An 18,446-nucleotide genomic window follows, 5' to 3' on the forward strand; every position below is an offset into this window, starting at 1 on the left:
GGAGAGAGATGCAGTCGTGAATGTGTCGTAATCCTAAAATCTAATCTGAAACTCATAAATCAAAACCTACCATACAATTTGTTGGTTTTGAATATTGAATCGCCTTTCATTTCTATGAAACGTATTCTCTTACATTGATGAACTCCATTTTTGTGCTTCTAGTTTCTTGTAGGAAATAGTATACTACAGCTGCAGGCAATATTGCAGATTTCCTGATTTGAGTTTTCATGTAAAATACACGTTTTGGGATCCACTGAATGTATGAGTTCAAAAATGGGTTTTTACCTTTCCTCAGATTTCTGTTTATTGTCAGTCAGCATAACTCAAAAATATAAATCGCTAAAGTCAAATTTTATATTTCGTTTATATGTCATCTTACTGAATCAATTTTTCTTTCGGCTACGGTTTTCCGTGAACTCGGTGTACTCAATAATTGCTTACATGAAGATCTAACTATACCTACATATGTATATGTAGCTTTTAAATTTTCCCAGGAAAATTAATTTAGGGCACTTTTGGGAGGTAAGGCGAATTGTTAAAGGCAGGATTTTTTCTAACATGCCGTTTCGGTGATGTACAGCCTCATCATTTGCGCAATATAGAAATTAAATAAGTAAGCATAGATCCCAATTTCACAAAATACAAATTTGTCGACTGGAAGTGCAACTTTGTGAAGAGATCTTTCAATATAGAAAGATTTTTTATAAAAAGTATAGTTTTCTCTAAACTTTAAATTCACCCTACATACATACATACATGCAGATTTATTACTTTTATAGATTTTCTAAATAAACCTTGAAGTTCGAGAAGGGTTAATTAAGCAACCCTCTTGCTTTATCATTACGTATCCTGTAAAATTTTATAAGAGTAAAATTTCTAACCAAAATTCTGAGTTGGTACTACATCATTTCCTGGATGTGCGACTGTATGAAATGACATTTTCGTGTTTTCATTTACTTTTTGAGCATTCTCTAGAAAATAGAGGGTTTTATTTGAACCTAACCTTGCGTTATGAAGGTTAGGCCTATCACTTTTACACTTTATCTCAGGAAAAATTGATTACAGAGAATTCAAAGTAGGCTTTGACGATATACTTTCTTAAACAGAGTTATTTTTTCTGTGAACTGACTTAACGTTAAGTTATCCCTTTTTTGCTTTCTCTTTCAATATTAGGTAACAAAGAGCAGTAATAATTTCTTAAATTTTTTTTGGATGAAAATTTTAGCTACATTAATAGAGAAGAATATTCTTATCGCGTCAAATTTTCCATATCCATATTTTCTTGAAATGAGATTATGATATTATTCTTTGAATACCTATTGGGTTTAAGAGTGCTACGACTTATTAGAAACGTTCTATTAAGTCTATTAAAATTATATTAAGGGCACTTTTGGGCGAGGATGGTTGGGCATTCTTCTAAATTGCTAATACAATGCAATGTAATGTACGGAATAATCACCATTGAATATTAAGAAATAAAGAACTTTATTTATTATATAAAGAACCCAAATTCAAATTTGAATTAAGTTGGCTTATCGGAAGTGTATTTTTTTAAATTTGGACATGTACAATGTTGAACTTTTTGTTATTTTAAGGTGCATCGACTGCTACTTTCCTACTTTTTTAGTAGGTTTAGGACGAGTAGTTATAAACAGTAGGATACTTAGACGCAAGTAGGTGTGTTAGAGTTTAGATGGCACTATTCATATTAGTTTGTGTTCATTATGTAATTAAATGACGCTAGACGAATAGAGAAAGCCTATTAAAAAATCTTTTAGATCAAATTGAAAGTTTCAACAAAATTGAATTACATAAACTACGGTAGAGAAAGTCATGTGAGTGTTTACCCAGATTTTTAATTTTGTAACACAATTAGAAGAAAAATAATAGTGCACCCAATATATTTTATTTTAAAATTGTACATATGACTAAACATGTTGATTGCAAAAAAAACTATTTATAGTATTTAAATTCCAATTAGTTCAAAATAATTATTTAAAGAAGAAAAAAAAGAAAAAACATGCGGCAGTGACAATCTCATTCAAAAGAACTTTTAAAATGTTCCTTAACTATGTATATATGCTTATGTTATAAATTATTTGGAAAAAATATAACAATGAAGCTTATAAAATCTTAAAATGGAGAAAAAACAAGTTAAAAACATAACATTTTATTTTAAGCTTCGAAAGATTACAAATAGCGAATCTATTTTACACAGACAGATTTATTAATTTATTTTTTTTAAATAGTAAAAGAAATAGTTATTCAATCATAGGAATGTGCAATCTTATTTTTTATAAAAAAGTAAAATGAAATATTTTATTTATTTTAAATATTTTTATTCACAGCTGATTCGATTGGCTATCACATATAATACTGACACCGGGCAATGCCATGGCAAGATCACCGAAGCCATGTGTTGCAATTGGGTTGTTGCTGACCACTAGGCGTTCTAAACCTTTGTGTTTGGATAAATAAGGTACTATAGCCTCCACAGAAGATAACTTATTGCCATGTAACGTTAATGTTTTCAAAGCAGGAAGCCGAGGCAGTCCTTTTAAGCTTTCTAAATTATTCTTGTCCAAATTTAAAACCTAAAACCATATCAACCATATAATCACTAGTGATTTGGTGATAAATAGATAGAATTATGTCAAAAATATTTCTATTTCTTATTGAACAGTCAATTAGCTTTTGGCCAAATTCCAAAAATATTTATGCACCAAGGTAAAACGATTAGCAAAATCGCAATTGTTCGAGTTCATTTACTTTCTACTGCTGGTTGTTTCAAACCTGCGATATTGAATTTTCACCAGACACAGAGAGCAATTGATATAAAAAACTACTAAATTTGATTATCAAACTACTTACCTGACACTTTGAAAGCGTGTATAAATCAAGTAAAGATCTGCTTAGTCTATTATTTGACAAATCTACTGATATAGCACCAATTAAATATTGTGAATGACACACTGTAGTTAAATCAAGATTGGCAAGTGATATTTTGTCACTAAAATCCCATTTTTGCAGTAAACATTCTATCAGAAATTTACTACCTACATAACAACATAATTAAAATTGTTATTAGAAATTCGTAACAGTAAATGATGATAAAATTAAATACTTACGTAAATCGTCGTAATAATTAGCTCTTAATTTATCACATTTTTTTAACAATTCCAATCGTCTTAAAATGGAATCTTTGTAACTATACTTATCTAACGCCTGCATTAATACGGTTGAAGTTAACAGAGTCCCTACAAAAAAGATTACCCATTACATAAAGAGACATTGAAAAAGAGAACTTAGATATATGATGAATTTGATCAGAGCACAATACTTTTCCAAATAAGGCAAATAAGAAATGGGCAGTCCAAAATTATAGCATATTATTATTATTACATTTGCTCTCTATATGTTTCTGCTGTAACCGCAATAGTGAAAGTTGAAGAGATGAACTTAATAATATAAAATATAAAAAATACCTTGAAGCTTCAGATTTACGAGCTTTCTTTAAGAGAGTTTACTTATATTAATTTTTGTACTTTTTACGACTAGGGAAGTGCGTCGTCAACTATTCTTTTTGATGCAAAAGATGAAACATGCTTTCACAGTTACACAGAGATCTATGGGGAAACAGAGACAAGTATCCGTACTAAATCCCAACACCATTTAGCAGCAGTTAGTCAAATAATGAATTCACTACTAATAAGTCCAGATGATAAACTTCAGAGAAAATTCAATTTTCAATTTTCTAGGGACTGCCTTCCTTTCTGCACTAAAGAAGTAATCATGGTCGGAAAACGTAATAGAGACGTTTTCTAAGTCAGCTGTAGTCTAAATTAAATAAAACCGACCTGAACTGGCTGACTTCATTTCGAATCACTTCATACTCGATTAAAATAACGCAGGGCTCGATTTGCCCGAGAATTATCACTGGGAAACATAGGACTGAAAAATTCAGATACCCTTCTTATGTAACACACATTGAAACTTCTTCCCAAAGGTATAATGTCATTTGAGATTAAGACAAGGTACTGCAGATTACCAAGTTTTTCATTACCTAACGAATCAAAAACTAAAGCTCGTGACTGTAGTTAGATAACAAAAAAGATCCTGTAGAAAAATAACTTGGATATTCACCTGAATGTATGAGGATAAATAATTTTGGAAATTTGTATGCATTACTTTGGACAGCCTCTTGTAATTAGAAACCTTCAAACATCTTACACTTGCTCTCCGGTTCAAGTTCTAGCAGTTGATCACAAGAAGAAAGTTGTTGTTTGAGTACTGTCCTTAAATTAGGACTAAAAGGGGAGTCAAAGACCGGTTCTGAAGACCAACAGTAACCATTGTTCTTCTGTAATGTAACCTCTTCTTTATGTCCATCTTTGAAAATGAAACTTACTTTCATTATGTCGCCAACATTTGCCGGTAATTCTACAAACTAAAGCCATATTCACATAAAATAAAATAAATAAAAAAAAAATATGGTTTTGAAAAATAACGAACGTAAACGAACCCAAGCTTTAGACGAGTGATTACCGGCATCATGCGTATAGCACAAGGACATCCATTTCGCCTGTGGTATACAATCAACAGATGCGTTTACACCTTCCTCCTTGATATCTTGATCACAAAATTTTACACTCCGATTGAATGCCGCGCACAGTCGGCCGCCATTTGTTCCAGAGAGTACTACAGCTTTAAGAGGCGGCTGAAGCCTTCCCAGCAGCCACCGTAAATAAAACCAAGCACTCTGATCATTTGGATCGGTAAATGCAGCATTTTCTACCAGCTCAAGTTCTAGAAAGATGAAGAGACCATTAAGAGAAGGTAAAAAAGAATTTAAAAAAGAAGAAACATTAGACATATCTGCAGTGAGTTTACTTTGCTTCTTTTACAATTATTACATTTCTAGATTTTTAAAAACTAAACGTGAATAAAGTAAATACACTTCACTGTCGGCTGAGGTCAATAAACTGTTTGAACTACCACCAGACAGAGAGCTTGCAAGATGACAGTTTCCTAAGAATTCCCCACAAAATCATTATTTATGGCAAAATGTGTCACAAACTAAATGCATTTAGCCGAGTAAATAATACTTCAAAGCTCAGAAAAAAATGTTTGGAATCATTTTCGAAAGAACTTTTTTTGTTGTCACTTATTACAATAAATTAGTTTTCACACATGCGCCATTAGTTTCGTTCTATTTCGCACCAACCTGTACATTATAAAGAGTATTAACTGTTGTTTTGGTAATTAGAAATTTTTTGACAAAAAAAAACTGTTTCGGCTTTGAAATGTATACGATTTTAAAGAGAACGATGGAAGTAAACATTTGTTTGCAAAATTGCATTATGCTGACTTTTTGAGTCCTCGGATGACTAACGATGTTGAATATTCAATAAAAAGCTGATCTAATCCTATTCTAAAGGGGGTTCAGAGGACAGCACAGCAAAAGAAAGAATAAGCATTCAATTAATATTCCTTCATACCTCTACCAACTTTTCATACCTTTTCAAAAATATCTGGATTTAAACGCTAACCCGGATTATAAAAATCGAGAGATCTAATAATTATTTCGATGGGCATTAATTAGGAAGATTTCTCAAGAGAAAATAACTTATCGTAGTATTCTGTATTTCATTCTGCTGCAATGTTAAAAACTAAATCGAAAAAAGTAAGAGGAAAACTATGAAAGAATTTTCTACTTTTTCTGATGAGGGTCAGTCACCCTATAGGGTTCAAAGGTTTGGACTTAAAAAGAAAAGTTTTAATGAATCAATTACCGTACAGAATCTCTAAGATCCGGCAGGTTTGATAATACAAATAAGAGCACTCGTTGGTGCCTAGATGACCATTCTTTAATTTACATTAGACCTCGAAGATTGTCACTGCAAGTATTTTCTGTCTTTAAGAAATAAATAGTATTAATAATAAATTGATTTGAGGCGGGTTTGTCTTCTAGAAAAGACGAAAACTACTTAATACATTTTTGGTGTAATTTTCTGTCAAAAGTAAAAATTCAATACAATATTATACAGTAAAGTAGTAATATAAAACAAAAAAAGCCCAGCAAGTTTAGCTTTTTAAACTTGAGTCTAAAAAATTTGATTTAACTACTTGATAAGCTTTTGGGCTTTGTTTAAGAGAATTCACTTATACGAGACAATCGATACAGAAGAAAAATTACATTTAATACAATGCCTTGGAAAGGACATGAGCACACTTATGAATTACTGAAGAGTAATCACCTTATAATTATATTAACTGTAGTTTAAGGCCGTGGAATAACTTGAAAATAGTTTTGTAATGAGTGATGTTTTAATAAAATTATTTGACCAAAAACTACTAAGGTTTTGAGGCCTAATTTCTTAAATAATACATAAATATATTAAAAAAATATATACAAAGTTTTAAGAAATTTAAATTTAATATAAGTGATGATGCAATTACCATACAAATGACTTTTTTCTTCAACTGGTCTGACACCCGCTGGATCTGGATAAATCAGCGGTAATAATTTGCTTCGATAATGCCAACTAGAATAATTTGAAAAATTCTCTTCTATTTTAGTTAAAGTGTATTGCAATTCTTCGGCAGGTTGTAATCCTAAAAGCGAAACAACTGCTCTACGATAATCCCAACAATGAACTGAAACATAAATAAAGGAATCAATTATATCAAAATAATATAATTGTACTTCTAGAAATAATTGTTACTTAACTAAAACACCAGCGCTTCCTCTAAAAAATTTATTTTATTTCATTTTCGAGAAATTTGTATATGTTGATATTTTATGTTTGGTGATTCTGAAATCACTACCAAAGGATTTCCAAACACACAGCTTATCTGATATCGTTCGCCGCAGATATAATGATGGTATAAAACGAAATTATAAAAAAAGATATTTAGAGGTATTATAATTCTGACAAAATAAATACTTTATATGTATGTAACCAACGTATCGACAAGTAAATCTTTAGTTATGAAGTAGTAAACGATTTTATTTCAAAATATGGTTTTTCATAGAAAAGTAATCATTTTACATATGCAACTAAATAAAACTTCCTATAAGTTTATGTGATCACTGTGAAATTCCTCCCATAAGGTAATTTACTTTTTTAATCACATAAGGTAATTTATACAATTTTTTAATTTTTGTAATCTCATAAGAAAATTTAAAATTATTTATTGTGTTCTTATCAATCTATTGGGAAAACTTCAAGCTTTAAGCCAAGTAAGAAATTTTAGGAAACATTTCTCGTTAATATTCACTCGCATTGTATTTAGTATTAACTCGAAAAAAAGCAAATCCAGGCTTTTTATGGGCCCTTTTGTTGTTTTTATCCCGTCATATCAAAGAAATGGCACTGTACGAAGTAGTATGAAGTGGAAACTAGTTCCGGCTTTTATACTCATTTTACAATACGACTGACTAGCGCACAAGACGCTTACAAGACTAGCCTGATGTTTTATTAAATCTGATCATTGACAAATCGATCCGTAACTACATACCCACACAATGATAAGAGGTGATATATAATATCTCATGCCTTATAGTGTGCTGAAGGTACGAATTATCAGTAAAATCAAGTCGACACGTTGCATCTAGAGGCAGATTAACACTGTTAGAGGCGATGAGCACTAAGATTTTGGAGATCTCTTATTTTATACGTAATTCAAAGTATAAATAACAATAAAACAAAATACAATTAAATTAATCAAAATTTAACAAAACTTAAGTAAGACAAGAAATAATTGTGACTTTTGTAGACTTCCAATTTATTTATACATTATGTTAAAAATTTCACCTATTTAGTTTAATTTGCTACTTCAAATTTTAAAAATTAGAATCAAGGCATCTTTTTTGCATATTGTATTGATGGGAGTTTCAATTTACTTTAAAAATGAACGCTCATCCGTGTTAAATATGTCCGTTAAAGTTAAAACAATACGAAAACCAATCTCCAAAATTGGAAACGTGCACTCAATATTGTCTTCTACAATTGGTAAAGAAAGTTTAGCATTACTGACTTTAACGTTCAGCTTCCTTCTAGAGCTTCATCAGGATGACCTACACACACGAAACTAGCAAAAAGCGCATCTTCATTCAACATGAAATTCTGAGAAGAATGATACTTCATTCGTCAAAATCGAACGGCGTTTTTCGTACAGTTTAGATTTTAACAAAATTATTATAACAACTAACAGAAGAAAGGACGATTTTCAGAGACTTCTAATCGTTATATCTTCAGAACCGTAACATATATAAACTTCATTTCTTGTATTAACATTTATCTCGCACAGTTTATAATTTTGTTATCATTTATGAAATGGTCGGAAAACAAAGTCAAATTAGTAATTTTAAACAGGAACTAATTATTTATCTTAGCTCAATTATTATACAGGACTGACCCCTATCGGTAGTTTTAATAAATTTTAGGACCCATGGCATAGGTCTTCGCTCTCGGAGTGCTTTTATTATTGTATACATCTTTGATTCTTTCTTTTAAAGTGGAACACTTAGGTAGGTCCCGCCACACTTTTTTCAATTTTACATCGCACGACACATGGTCTATTGTAAATTCGGCTATAAAAAATTGCATGCCTCCTTCACGTGCTTATTAATCCTCTCTTAGCTACTAGTGGTAAAAGTATCGTTCAACTGAATGATACGTTTCGGGGATACGATAAGAACACTAGTAGCTGTAAATAAGTAGCTTAAGCCTATAAAAAAAATCTATAACTACTTGAAAAAAACATTGTTGTTGAAACATTAGTAACCATATGCTTTTAAAATAAAAAAATAGTTTGACTAAACCTCTGTATTATATAAAACAGAAATATCAACCGGTAGTCTTTAAAAAATTTAAATACAAGCTATTTAGTATAGGAAAGAAAATTATTACTAATTTTAGTCCTAATTTTTAGTAAGGCAGAATGTCCCTCTTTACCTCATGCTCTTATGTTTTAAAAGTACTTATGTATGATATGAATTCACAGCATGTGGCATTCTTCGCACATATTGATATAAACTTAAAATTAGAATACTACGTTATATTTTAAACAAATATATTTAGTTCAATTCGGCTTATTTATTTCTATTTATTAAACAGTGTTTTAATTAAGTTATGGCTAAAAATAGCTAATGAAATTTAACTTAATCTTTACTGTGAAAATTAATTAGGTATAATTTGAGTAATTTTATAACATAGTATTTAGCACTAGTTGATTGTTTCCTGACTTATTTTTTACTTAGTTTAAGGAGATATTTCAATTTGAAAGCACCGATTTAGTTTTGCACTGTTCACAACAACTATTATTTATTTGATTGTTTAAACGTGCAATTGCAAGTCTCGCCTCCGGCGGGAGTAGCAATATTCCACACCCTAATGGGTGAAATTCTAATTTTAATTCTAATGAAAAGAATCACTTCCGTAATGTTCACACAAATAACTATTATATTGCCGTGCTTTCGACTTGGGACTGTCTTCAAGGCTTGTAAGATCAATGTTACATACACTAGTTGTTTTTTCAACATTATCTTGAATTGAATTTTCACCATAAATGTTTGGATTTGAACTGTGTGCAATATTGATTTATAAACCCTGGAGATGACCTAGACCCTAGATCGAAAGCTCAGCAAAATAATACATTCTTAAGACCAAAATAGTAATGATTTTTTTCTTTGCCAGAAGTATCATACAATCTACAGTCACCAGTAATGGACGTTATTTATGAAATGCTAATTAGGTGAATGATAGCTTCATTCGTAACGCAAATTATTATTATGAAGAAAATAATTATAAGTTAATTGCGGCAACTATCAGTATCACATAAATTCTAACTTTTCTTTTTCACTTCTTTTTATAAAAACATTCCAAAATTAAAACGTTCAAATTTTTCAGGTCATTCAGAACATTTAAAAATGTACGTTTAAATTTACAAATTACAAACAGTAACTTTTTTAGCATTAAGATTCAAAAACCTCTTAATCCTGATAAGATCTTACACTCTACTTATTTTGAAATATAAATTAAAAGCCATATTTTATTGAAAATTTAAGTTTTTATTAAATACCTACAATTTCTTTCGTCCAATTTTAGGTATTTATTACACAAATTGAGTTCAACCATTAGATCAGGAGTAGGCCAATTGCTGATAAGCCAAAGACGATGATACCAGGCGCAATATGATTTTGGATTACACTTAAGGCACACCTCTGTTAATCCCAATTCATTTGATAACAACTTTGCTAGATCCTCATCACTTCTAAATTTAATATAAATGGTTTTACTAAAGTAAATTGTGTATAATGAAATGTCATAATTATTTAAAAATAATTCTCACTTTTCTTTTTTGTAAGTTATTAAAATCTCCTTTCTAAAATTCCACAAAGTATATATATCGGGATTGTTCATTAACATGTCAGCAACTAAAGATAATGCTTCGTTATCATGTTCCTGATTCTTCCTCTGTTAAATAAATTGATATATTTTGAAATATTTATTTCAATTGTTGTAAAAGTAAACATTTAAAGATATAAACGAATCAAACAGTCATTTGTAAGAAAATATTTTGTGAAGTAAAATAAAAGCAAAGTAAAATTTAGCTATTAAAATGTGATCAAGCACTAAATTAACTTATTTCTAGAATCAACTAATATTTTGGTAGTTAAAAATAAATTAATAAATGAATTATTCAAGTCTAAAATATTAAGCAGATTATGTTCTATTTGTCCAAAAATAGTTAGAAATACACTATGAAATTTGACATTATTGACTTACTTTTTTTTTTATAGAGGTTTAATATATCTCACATAAAAATTTATATTCTTTCAATCTATAGATTGTAGAATGTTATTTTCACATTTCGTATAATAAACGTAGATCAATATCAAAAAATGTTTGCTTCAATAAAAAACCCTCTTTGCAATCTTACCTATATTGACTCACCATCTTAGGGCTAAATCCCAATATCTTTTTTAATCCATAATTTTTACAATAATTTAATCACCTACACTTTATTGATTATAACATATTGTGAATAGTGACTTTTTTCAACCATTGTTGTTAACAAAAAACATTGAATAAACCTACTGTTTTTCAAACCAGTTCGAAGTAAGTGATGAATGATTTTAAATGGTATTTTGGATTAATTATCTTTAAAAATAATGTAAATATATTTAAATGCCACTAGCCTTTGCTAATATTTTCGCCATTCCAGTCTTATAGTGTTGCACCTTCTGCTCTCTTTCTTTCCTTTTCTTTTCTTTCTCTTCTTCACTTGATTTGATTTTTGCTAACCCATGCTAAAAATCGTCAAATAATTATTGCAAAATTAAAAAAAAATTGTTTTAATGTTATAAATTTAATTAACAAACGAAATTGACGTATTTCTAACCATAACTGATTGGAATGGATGGCACTCTAGGTAAACTGCTAAATCCAAGTTCAACTACATACAGTTAACTAGAGGTTATTGGTTGACTCATTGCTCATAGCACTCTTATCAACTTATTGAAGTGGGGATAAAGTAAACTTGCAGTTGTTTATCAACTACTGCTAACAAAAATCTTCATGTCTAGGAAGGTTCTTTGACGTGACTGTTACCAGTGTGAAAACTATAAATTGATGTCTGGAAATCGATTAGTTTCTTTTGCATGAAACTATATAAATGATATAACAATAGGAGGGGGCTATCTTCTAAATGTACTTTCCGTACTACCTACTGAAGACTTTTGTGATTTAAGCTTTGGCCTCAAACCTAGATAACAGACACAAAATAAGTAGAAATCATGTAGGAACTGGAACCCAAATAAGTATTTTTCCGTTCATTTATTTTTTCTTTTTGTAAATGTAGGCTTCATTTTGTGTTTTTTTTTAGCCTCGGCAATAAAAGTAGGTGACAGAAAAGGAAATGTAGAAATCTAGTTGAACTGGAACCCAATTCGGTATTTTTCCATTGTATTTTACCTTATATTTTCCAACAGAAGGCTATCCTTTACGTATATTTTAGCTTTGGCTTCAAAACTAGACACTAGAGAAAAAAAAGTAGAAATCTAGACGAACTGGAACACTATTCAGTTTTATTCCGTAGTAATTTGCCGTACATTTTTCAACCGAAGGATACCCTTTAATAATATTTCAGCTTTGGCCTCAAAACTAGATACCAGAGACAAAACATGTAGAAATCTTAACGATTTGGAACCCAATCCGGTATTTTTCCGTAATATTTTACCTTACACTTTCCAAAGGAAGGCTACCCTTTATGCAAATTTTAGCTTTGGCCTCAAAACTAGTTAGTAGAGACAAAACAAATACAAATCTAGACGAACTTGAACCAAATTCGGTATTTTCCGTTGTGTTTACTTTCATTATTCAAAAGTAGGCTACTCTTTAAGTATGTTTTAGCTTTTGCTCTAAAACTAGATTACAGGGGCCAAACAAGTAGAAATCTAGACGAACTGGGACCCAATTTGATGTTTTACCTGTGTATTTTACTTATCATTTTCCAAAAGAAAACTACCCTTCGTGTAAATTTGTAAATTTGTAAATTTTTAACATTTGGCCTTAAAACTAGATTACAGGGGCCAAACAAGTAGAAATATAGAGGAACTGGAATCCAGTTTGGTATTTTTCCTTTGATTTATTTTTTATTTTCTAAATGAAGGCTTCTTTTTGTGTGTTTTTTAGCCTCGGCATTAAAAGTAGGTGACAGAGAAGAAAAGGTAGAAACCTAGGACAAAATGTTAGCAAATTTGATTATTTTTTTCTGTATTAACTTTTCATTTTTTAAATGATAACTTTAGCGGTAACTTCTCCCCTAAATTAGTGACTGTGTAAATATTCTCATATATGATTTATGAATGCTGGTGTAACTTAAAAAATAATTTATTTTTTTTAATTGCAATTAAAATGTATTAAAACTTTTCGGTAGGACAGTTTTTGTACAACCAACCCTTACTTAACATTTAAAACTGAAGGTTTTGTAAAGCAGTGAAACATTGAGTCTAAATTAAATTCTTTTCAATACAAAATCTTTTCTTTCTTGTCATGTTTAATTGTATTATTTTTTACTTCTTTATCAACTACATCGTTTCTTGTCTACTGACTTTTTTCAGCTTCAACAAACTTCTACTTTAATGATTTCAAGTTATTCTTTTTCAGCAGTTTCCTTAATATATCTCTTTTCAGTTGCTTCGGCCAAATTTTCCTTCTTACTTTACTTATTACTTTTTAATAGTGCGACTGACCACTGAAAGTGGAATATTTTCGTTTTGTAACTCCGAAATAAAAGATTAATAGTATACGGTATTTTTTCAGTTGATGAAAGTGCAGTATGGAGAAAGTTGTTATTGGCCACCTAAAACTTTGTCTGAAGGTACTCTAAACAACATGACACTCTACAAAGAGCCTGCAGAGGAAATTGGGTATAGCGTAACTACTGTAGCATCTTCTTCATTTCAAATCCATCTTACTAGCTCTTTCAGATTGCAACAGGTATGTTACAGTTAAGATTCAAATTTTCAGCGACAGAAGCGTAGCTAGAAATGTATTTTCAATAAGTATATTCTTGAGTCATATCTTCCCATCGCATGTTTGCATTGTTTGAATTGAGTACATTCTTCGTACTAGCAAAATTGGTTATAATATAAACTATTCAAAACTTGTAAATTCTGTGAAAAAGAATCTCTCAGGCATAAATTTTTAATGGCCGCCTCTATAACATATGTGCAATAGGATTAACGGAGAAATTCCTTGTTTTAATTTTAATCTGTTCGTTTCTAATATTCCTGAGCTGCCTCTAGCTTTTGTCGGACTCAGGGCAGTTCCTAAAATTTAGAATACTTTAAAAAAATAATATTAACTTCTTAAACGCCATAAAACCGTTTATTTTTATGATGAAAACACACCAACTTCTTATTCACCATCATATTTATTCATCAGATCTATCCCCTACGTGATTGGTGCCATTGTTATTTCAAATAAAACTAAACATTTATTTCAACATTATATTTATTTCGTGGACTCTTTTGAAAACTGATTCATTATTCAAAAGGGGGGGTTATTATTACTAATTTTAGTTTAATTTATTTTATGATTTTTTTTGTATTCATTTTTTGGCTGAGCTTTAGACATAGGAACATCTTCAAGGTTTGTACTTATTAACAGTTATAATTCATTTGCATTATATTATATAATTACATTAACATTAAAGGTTGGTGTGCCTTCTGTTCCAACTGTTTAAAATATATTTATTTCATAATACTACTTCTCCACCTTCTGTAAAATCACCATTTTTTCATCTATTCTCATGAATTAGGGAAGGGATGAGCTATGCAGTTAGCGTATTGGATTCCCACGCGGAGGTCCCGGGTTCGAATCCAGCTGCTGACCCTTAGATTTTCTCTTCTTAGGAGCTTCTTACAGCTCACTGTCCGGTGATGGACAGTGTTGTCTGTAACGAGAGAACACTGTCTGGAGGCCGGCAGTGCACTGAAAAAAGCTCCGGGCGCCAATAACCTTAGATGTTGACGCGCCTTAAATCATTAAAAAAAAAATTATCGTGAATTGACAACTCTTCTGGCAAGTTTCTTTTAATTTGGAATATGTTTTTATATGTATTTAATTAGAAATGTATTAGTGTACTATAAAGTAAGAGCTATAAGTTTGATTATATTTTGTTGTTTATAGCCTGCAGAAATAAAAACTGCAGCCTGACTGCCAGGTAACAGCCTAGTAATGCTCAGCCTTCATCTGGAAATGACTACCTATATGAGCTTTTCTTTACATCCAGCAGCACGCCGATATTAATTAGTCTATTCTGGAAAATAAAGAACCTTCCTATACATATATGTCAACGCAACAAATTTTCTTCAATTCGAACAACAACTTGTGTGATACAGGAGGTAACATTCCTCGTCACTCCAAACATAACTTATCTAGTCTAACAGTCATCACCTCTCCTCTCACAAAGAATGATGATGTAGAGTAATAGTACGCAACATGTTGATTCCACAATCGGAAGGCAGCTATTCGTGATATCTAAATTAGAATAATTCGCTGCTTATTGAAGTTTATAGTTTCCTTTTTTCCTTCATTTCTTAAGCTTTATTTATTCTACATTTGGGCGTCATGATTTGTATATTCAATCTCTGTTTCAAGTTTAGTGGTGTATTCAAACTTTTTTTGTTAATGGAAAAAATAGGGTTTTGTCTAATAGTATGTTTTCAAATAGGCAAACAGCCTTTTTTGTTAAGTTACTTCTAGTCAAAAATTGTAAAAAATTATTCAAAAAAATGGTTAAATAAATTCGAAAATGATTTCTATTCCCCCAGCACTAACAGAAAATTGTATAAATAATTTTAATTTTTAATCTTATTTGTATTTTGTTTTATTCATTGTATAGATGTTTTAAATTTTATAATCATTGTTAGTTCTTAGGTGTTATGATTATTGTTAAATTTGCTATTTAAACATATGTTGTTGCATAAAATTCACTTGGTAAACCTAAAGATAACCTCACATCTTGTAACTTCGTTCAGTTCGTCTATCTCGCCAAGTTTATTGGAATTTTTTTCTAGTGCGGGAAACGAAGCAGTTTCCTCCATCCCCATATCTTTAGTTATTTAAAATTGAACCTTTTTTTTCGTAACACAGAATAGCATAATGTAAAAAACAAAAATTCGTTTTAATTAGGTAACGGATGCCACTTGATTTAACCAGTTACACTTTTTTTTAAAAAAATCAAAACATATACATATATTCTTACCAGCGTGAAAACAAAATCCAAAAAGTCAGGCACAGAATAAAAATATGCTCATTTTTGACCGAATTTTGAAAAGTTCAAAGGATTAAAACATGGTTAGCTGAAATATTCTTACACAACTTATGAAGTATATTTGATTTATATTACTTGCAAGTTTTATAAAATCGTTGAGAAACTGTTGTTTCTTTTGTTTGTATATCATTTAAAAGTAGTTTTACCGTATTTTAGTGTTGTTTAAGGAAAAATTGTAATTCAAGTATGGATGCAGATAAATGTATTATAGTACATAAAAATGTCTGAAACGTATAATTCACATGTGTTTGTGTTTCCGAGAACAATTTATTTTTAAAAGACAAGTTCTTTGAACATTCTCTAAACTTTGCTTAAGATCTATAAGCACAAATGTTGAGTTACTGGTACCCTGTATCAAACTCAAATATACATCTATATCCGTTTCTTCGTATCAATTTTTTCACTATATATTTACTCACTATCGTCAAGTAATTGCGATTCTACAAACGACTCTACATCTACATCTCATAAAAAAATAGTTTAGTTTTAGTCATTTATTCTTTTATAGTTACTTATGACGAGAAAGATTAATGAATATTATGGAAATTTAAAAATAATAATCCCCACGGGCTGTAAAATGCACTCATCTCGTGAGTTATCTAAATTTAGCTTCTGATAAAAGTTGAAATTATTATTATACCATATAATGGAAGAAAGATTATTGCCAATTTCAGTCCTAATTTTTTATTTATTTTTACCAAGCTTTAGATCTAGGGACTAGGTCATCTTCAGGGCTATGAATTTTTTTTTACTGTAATAGATTTTAGATTTCTAGATTAGTTTGATAGATATATAAAAAAAAACTCAGTTAACAAAAGTGATTAACTATTTAAAGTTAAGAGGAATACTGAATATGCAGAGGAAGTACAAGATCGACTAGGTTGCAGAACACTGGATTTATAGGCAACACCTTCCTTGAAATCTACTACTTGTAAGTACCTTAAGTTAATTAAATTTTCCATTTTTCATTAGTTGTTACCCTGTAGGCTGGAAATGATCAATATAGATGAGAAATTTTAATTTTTCTCGTCGGGTATGCGAAATATATTCGCGTGTATTCAAAATAGTTATACGGGGTTTGTAATTATTAGCTCCTGATGATAGTATTGTATCATTTTTATAATATGCACAATTTGAATGTGGGAACTTTGAGATTAATTATTGTCTTCGAATAAATCTTGAAAAAATCAATTTAGTGTACCATTCCTAAAAGGAACCACAAAATATGTATAGTTCTCACTACAGAATTATAAATAAATGTTAAATGTTAATAGAAGTCGTTGGTCGTCTGCAATTATTTGACCATAGAGTAAATTTCAAGTTTACAAAAAAGTGTGAATGCTGCTGAATGCTATCTAGCGTCAACTGCTAAAACTAAAGGTACTATAAAGACAATCTTAGTTCTAGCAGTCGCCGCTAGAAAGCATAGGCAGGTACTTTTGGCACTTTTTTTAATGAGAAATTACTACAGATTTTAATTTTGGAAATTTTAAGTAATACTCAAATCAGTTTCGTTCAAAATGATACTTTCTTTTATTACAGAAAAAATTCATAGTGAAAAAGGGGTTTTAATGAAGCGCACTTTTATTTGAATTGTTTACATTTGTTTTGCTTGATTATTGTTACTGGATGTAAACCTTTTGTAATGTTTCCATTATTTTGGTCACATAGGTAGCTTAAATTTTTTTTATAAATTATCATTTCTATTAGGCATACTTTTTATTGTTTTAGAATAAGTTACTGTTTATTAAAGTAAGAACTGTTTGATTATATTTTGTTGTTTAATAGCCTGCTGAAATACAGTGATATAAACTGCAGTCAGGAGCTTGCTGTCATTAACCAGAGGTTTTTCTAGAAATGCCAAGTTGGAGCCTTGTATTGCTCAGCTTTCATCAGGAAATGATTATCTGTATGGGCTCTGCTTCACATCCAGTAACCGAAAATATTAGGTGAACCTCACTAAGTCTATTCTGGAGAATGAAGAAGCCAAGGAAATCTTTACTTGAGTAAGATTGTTTTTCAGGTAGCCTTAACTATTATTTTATGCGTTCTAAATATTCCAAATAAACTAATAAACCTTAATAGAAGTAGGAGAATAAATATATAAAGAAAACCTTAAATTTGAAAAAATGTATTTGCTTATATATTTTGTTTTTACATAGATTTTACATTTTCTCTTATAAATAAGAATTGCTAAAAAACTTCTATTTATTTGCATACACATTGTGTGTTTTTTTTTACATAGATTTTACATTTATTTTACCTTATATTATAAATAAAAATTGCTAAAAAACTTATAGTAATAAAGAAATTTAATATAAAGTAAATACTAATATATAAAATAAATTCTAAAGAATCTAATTCTAAAACTCATAAAGCTTCATAAAGTAAGAGGCTAAAAAAAAACCTTTAATTAAAAAAAGATCTATTTATTTGCATACGTATTTTGTTTTTACATATATTTTACATTTAGTTTAACTTCTCTTCTAAATAAGAATTGCCAAAATACTTGAATGAGTAAAAAAAGTTAGGATGTAACCTTCCTCTATATTACTTAAATTGATGGAGGGGGTAGAGACATGTGTTCAAGAAGAAAT

The 18,446-nt window shown here is 29.9% G+C and overlaps 1 protein-coding gene across 1 annotated transcript; it reads right to left on the reverse strand.

Moving 5' to 3' along the window:
* Positions 1-1,872: 1,872 nt before the first annotated feature.
* RabGGTa (Rab geranylgeranyltransferase subunit alpha) lies at positions 1,873-11,570 on the reverse strand. Its single transcript, XM_074131218.1, has 10 exons — positions 11,410-11,570; positions 11,207-11,317; positions 10,357-10,481; positions 10,091-10,278; positions 6,460-6,657; positions 4,523-4,806; positions 4,231-4,447; positions 3,129-3,257; positions 2,872-3,056; positions 1,873-2,594 (listed from the first exon to the last, which is right to left on the reverse strand). The coding sequence occupies exons 1-10, from the start codon at positions 11,410-11,412 to the stop codon at positions 2,343-2,345; spliced, it is 1,692 nt and encodes a 563-aa protein (XP_073987319.1). The 5' UTR covers positions 11,413-11,570; the 3' UTR covers positions 1,873-2,342.
* Between the last annotated feature and the right edge of the window lie 6,876 nt (positions 11,571-18,446).

Source organism: Rhodnius prolixus, unplaced genomic scaffold (assembly GCF_049639745.1).
Source record: "Rhodnius prolixus isolate KJV_2025 unplaced genomic scaffold, Rpr scaffold_4, whole genome shotgun sequence".
NCBI classification, from domain to species: Eukaryota; Metazoa; Arthropoda; class Insecta; order Hemiptera; family Reduviidae; genus Rhodnius; species Rhodnius prolixus.